Below are 4,765 nucleotides of genomic sequence, written 5' to 3'. Positions count from 1 at the left end.
TGAATCAGCTGATATAGTTGAGTCTTCCCAGGAAACTCATCACGTCCTTCTTGTTCTTTGGCGGCGGCAATTCTTGGATAGCTTTGACCTTTGATGGATCCAATTCTATTCCTCGACGACTCATGATGAAACCCAATAATTTTCCAGCAGGAACCCCGAATGCACACTTGGCGGGATTCAGTTTCAAATTGTACCTTCTCAACCTGTTGAAGAACTTTCGCAAGTCTTCCATATGATCTGCAGCTTTCCTGGATTTAATGATGACGTCATCCACATACACCTCGATCTCTTTATGTATCATGTCATGAAAGATGGTAGTCATGGATCTCATGTAGGTAGCACCAGCATTTTTCAATCGAAACGGCATCATTCTATAGCAGTACATCCCCCATGGAGTAATAAACGCCGTTTTCTCTGTATCTTCTTCATCCATCCATATCTGATGGTACCCAGCAAAACAATCAATGAATGACTGCAGCTCATGCTTGGCGCAGTTGTCGATTAAGATGTGTATATTCGGCAAAGGAAAGTCGTCTTTGGGACTGGCCCTGTTGATATCCTAGTAGTCGACACAGACTCTAACCTTCCCCTCCTTCTTTGGTACCGGCATGATGTTGGCTAACCATGTCGGATATTCTACCACCCTGAGAACCCTGGCTTTGACTTGCTTAGTAACCTCTTCTTTAATCTTCAAACTCATGTCTGGCTTGAACTTCTTGAGCTTCTGCTTTACCGGTGGACATGTAGGATCTGTTGGCAACTTGTGAGCTACAATGGATATGCTGAGACCAGTCATATTATCATATGACCAGGCGAAGATGTCCTCATACTCTTTTAAGAACTCTGTGTATTCTTTCTTTTCTGACGGCGACAAGTGACGCTAATACGTGTTTCCTTGACATTCTCAGTATCACCCAAATGAACGACCTTGGTCTCATCTAGATTAGACTTAGGCCTATTCTTAAAGTTTTCGACCTCTCTGACAACCCCTTCTAGTATATCATCCTCTTCTGAATCTATATCCATTTGTTGCATTGCCTCGTTGCAAGTCACAATCATTAGTTCATCATCAAGGCAAGTAATAGTAATGCTATGTAAAATAAAGTGAATGATAGGAAAATAGTAAGAGCAAGATATATAATAAACTGAAATGCTTCAATTAGATTCATAATTGTTTTGAATATCAGAGCTCTTTTGGAAAGTAAAGACAATGCATAAAGGAAAAGCAATTGAGAAAATAAAGATGCGATGCATGATGCTCGTTCAGCCTTGCTACCCTGAAGATGTCCAGGCACTGGTGGTCCTGACCGACCAATTGGTGAGGCGTTCCCCTCGGTTCACGGCTTGAATGGAAGGACCTTCCTCCCCTTCCTCCTCGAAGATAACACAACAATCCATATCATCTTCCAGAAATAGGTTCTTTATTGCTGCTAGTGCCTCGTCTTCCTCTGATCCGTACAAAGTGTCGGCTGGCTAAAAAGTCTGCTCCAACTGAGGTATAGGGTGCTCCAGCGGATAGTATAGTCCGCACCATGGAGGTGACCAGTGGTAGAACTCCTCCCAAGTGTACTCATACCCTAGGCCAAAAGTGGTACCGTGCTTCTTCAGCTTGATAGGTTTGGTGATACCCTGCAGGTTCTTGCCAAGTCCTTTTTCGGGTTCATACCCGCTCCAATTCAGGATGCTTTCGATCTTGTTATCCCACCACTTTTCTTTGTCTACAGCATTGACCCGCTCGAATGTGGTGGTACGTTTCTCCTCCTATCCTTCTTCTGCCTATGATCATCGGAATGGTTTGGCGACTGTATATAGGGTTACTACCGTCGCCATGAATGATTACTTCCTGATGATTCCATTCAAATTCTATAGCTTGATGCAAAGTTGATGCTACAGCCCCAGCGGCGTGGATCCAGGGTCGTCCCAGCAACAAATTGTAGGATGCTGGTACGTCAATAACTTGGAACTCGACATCAAACCAGGTGGGTCCCATCTGTAGGCATAGGCTAATTTCTCCAATGGTGGACCTCTAAGATCCATCAAAAGCTTTGACACTGATAGCCCCGTCTTTGACCTCGTGCGATCCCTTACCCAATGTCTTGAGAGTTATCAATGGACAAATGTTGAGGCTGGATCCCCCGTCGACTAAAATCCTGGTGATAAAGTGATCCTCGCATTGCGCAGTGATGTGCAATGCTTTGTTGTGACCAAGCCCTTCTGGTGGTAATTCGTCTTCGTGGAAGGTGATCTTGTGGCTTTCCAGTACCTGCCCCACCATGTTTGCCATTTTGCCTCCTGTTATGTTGCTGGGAACATAAGCTTCACTCAGTATTTTCATTAAGGCATTTTTATGTTCCTTAGAGCTTTGCAGAAGAGCCAGAATAGAAATCTGTGCTGGCGTTTTGTTCAGTTGCTCGACGACTGAGTACTCTTTGGCTTGTACTTTCCTCCAAAGGTCATCGGGTCCGGTTTCAACAACCCGCCCGGAGGCTTGCTTGCTGGACTCAGCCAAGTGCTCCGGGGTGTATACCCTGCCTGTCCTAGTCATGCCCTGTGCGGCAATTGCTTCCTCGTTATATGTCTTTCCTTTCCTTCTAGCCTCAGCGGTGTAATCCCAAGGTATAGCATTTGTCTTGAACGGGGTCACGTCTGTCATGGAGACCGGAATAGGCACCTTGGGAGGTAACACAGTAACTTCGACAGGTTTAGGTGCCTTTGGAATTCCGAACTCAACCTCAATCGGTTTTGGCGCCTTTGCGGAAGGTGCTTCAAACTCGAGCGGTACGGACACATTTACCACATCGCCCTTAGATGCCTCCACCCTTGTGGTCAGGTAGGGGGTCATTGCGGACATTAGGAGCGGGCTCCTTTGCTATAATGATCTTGTTGTCAATCAGGTTCTGAATCTTGATCCATTGGGAAGGATTTTTTGGAGTTACGGCTGGAATAAGGGTAACGTAACCGGCTACTTTGAGTTTTTCATATAATTGGTCAATTGGCTCGCCTATGGCAGTATATTGTCTGGGAGGTTTACGGTCGAAGTTTAGTCTAGGTCGGGGAAAGTTTTGGCGGGTAGGAGGTTATGGGTAGTGAGAAGGTTGGGAGTTGTATGCTTGGTATACGGGTGCGGGTTGAGAATATCTGGGTGAAGTGGGTTGATACGTAGGTGGTGGAGGTGATTGGTAAGCAGGTGGTGGAATTTGGTAAGTGGGTGATGGTGCTTGGTAGTTTAGGGTAGGTTGATATGTGAGTGAAGCTGAGGGATAGGTTTGGTACTTCATAGGGGAATTGTTCCTTTGCGCAACCATTACGGAATTTACATCCTTTTTCTTCGACGAGCCACCAGATTGTAAAGCCTTGTTGGTAGCTTGCAATGCCTCGAGGCTATGACCATACCGTTTTTGATGCCTTCTTCAATCCTTTCTCCCAACTTGATGATGTCGGAGAACTTTTGGCCCTCTATCAGCATCAGCCTCTCGTAGTATTGCAGATCCTGAGCATGGACTAAAAACCTATTCATTTGTTCTTCCTCCAAGGCCGGTCTGACCTTAGCAACTTCTGACCTCCAACGAGTAGCATATTCGCGAAAGATCTCTGTGGGCGTCTTCTTGAGATTGTGGATATAGAACACATCTGGTGCGTTCTCAGTGTTGAACCTAAACCGGTCCATAAAGTCAGACGCCATGTTCACCCAACTAGTCCATTTCTTTGCATCCTGGCTAATATACCATGATAAAGTATCACCCTTCAAACTCCTCATGAACAGCTTTATGTGGATTTTCTCGTCCCTTCCGACTCCTACCAACTTGTCACAATACATTCTCAAGTGTACCCTGGGATCACCTGTACCATCGAACATCTCGAACTTGGGGGGTTTGTACCCCTCCGGGAGCTCAACATCTGGCTGAACATAGAGATCTTCGTAATTCAACCCCTCGACACCTTTGTTACCTTCGAAACCTTGAACCCGACTAGTCAACTTCTTGATCTCAGCGACCAAATTCTGAATGAGGGAACTCTTGTCATCTGACTTGGCTGCACTTGTGATTGGCTGACTGTAGTGCGACATAGTGTCCATAAAGATAGGAGTTTTATGGTCTTTTGTGGTGTTTTGTGGTTCAGGAACGAGTAGTGGAGTATTATGAGTGGGTTGCATCGGAGGTTGTGGGGTGTTTTGTGGAGGTGCGGGGTTCTGGATGTTAACATCAGGAGCGGCAAGAGTGATTGACAGGCTTGCCAGGTTTCTAACTCGATCCAATTCCTCTCGGAAACTTAGCAAAGTTTACTCTAGATGAGTAGCAGTCTCCTTGGTGATTGCAACATTCTGAGAAGTTTCCTCAAGTTCCTTTCTAGCGCTTGCATCTCCCATTTTGCCTTTGTTCCTGTTTCTGGTAGGACTCGGAGGAGGAGGAGGTGGAGGACCCTTGGATCTTGTTGAGTATGCTGATGGTGCCAGAATGCACGAATTAACCTTTGGGGAGGGGAATAAAAAATAAAAGAAAAACAAAAGGTAAGAAGTTAGTGAGGGTTATGAGAAGAAAATGTTGCAATATTTAAACACATTGTGCAAGAATATAAATCGCGTCCTAATTTGGGTGCCTCGTTGTGCCTGAGGTAGGCCTCGCGACAAATTAACTTGGAGAACTTATAATGCTAAATGCTTCATTTTATTGATAGAAATAAGACGAATCCCAAAATGACACTAAAATAGCGGAAAGTAAAAATGTCACTAATGGCTATTGTTTATTACATTAAAAGCAAAAAAGAA

At 45.0% G+C, this 4,765-nt stretch overlaps 1 protein-coding gene across 1 annotated transcript; it reads right to left on the bottom strand.

Moving 5' to 3' along the window:
- Positions 1–3,313: 3,313 nt before the first annotated feature.
- On the bottom strand, positions 3,314–4,366 carry LOC138879942 (uncharacterized). The gene is made up of 2 exons (XM_070159591.1): positions 4,284–4,366; positions 3,314–4,052 (listed from the first exon to the last, which is right to left on the bottom strand). Exons 1-2 carry the CDS (start codon positions 4,364–4,366, stop codon positions 3,314–3,316), a joined length of 822 nt encoding a protein of 273 aa, XP_070015692.1.
- Positions 4,367–4,765: the final 399 nt, after the last annotated feature.

The sequence above is a fragment of the Nicotiana sylvestris genome, chromosome 10 (assembly GCF_000393655.2).
Source record: "Nicotiana sylvestris chromosome 10, ASM39365v2, whole genome shotgun sequence".
NCBI lineage: Eukaryota > Viridiplantae > Streptophyta > Magnoliopsida > Solanales > Solanaceae > Nicotiana > Nicotiana sylvestris.
This window is presented reverse-complemented; position numbering and strand designations above follow the sequence as displayed.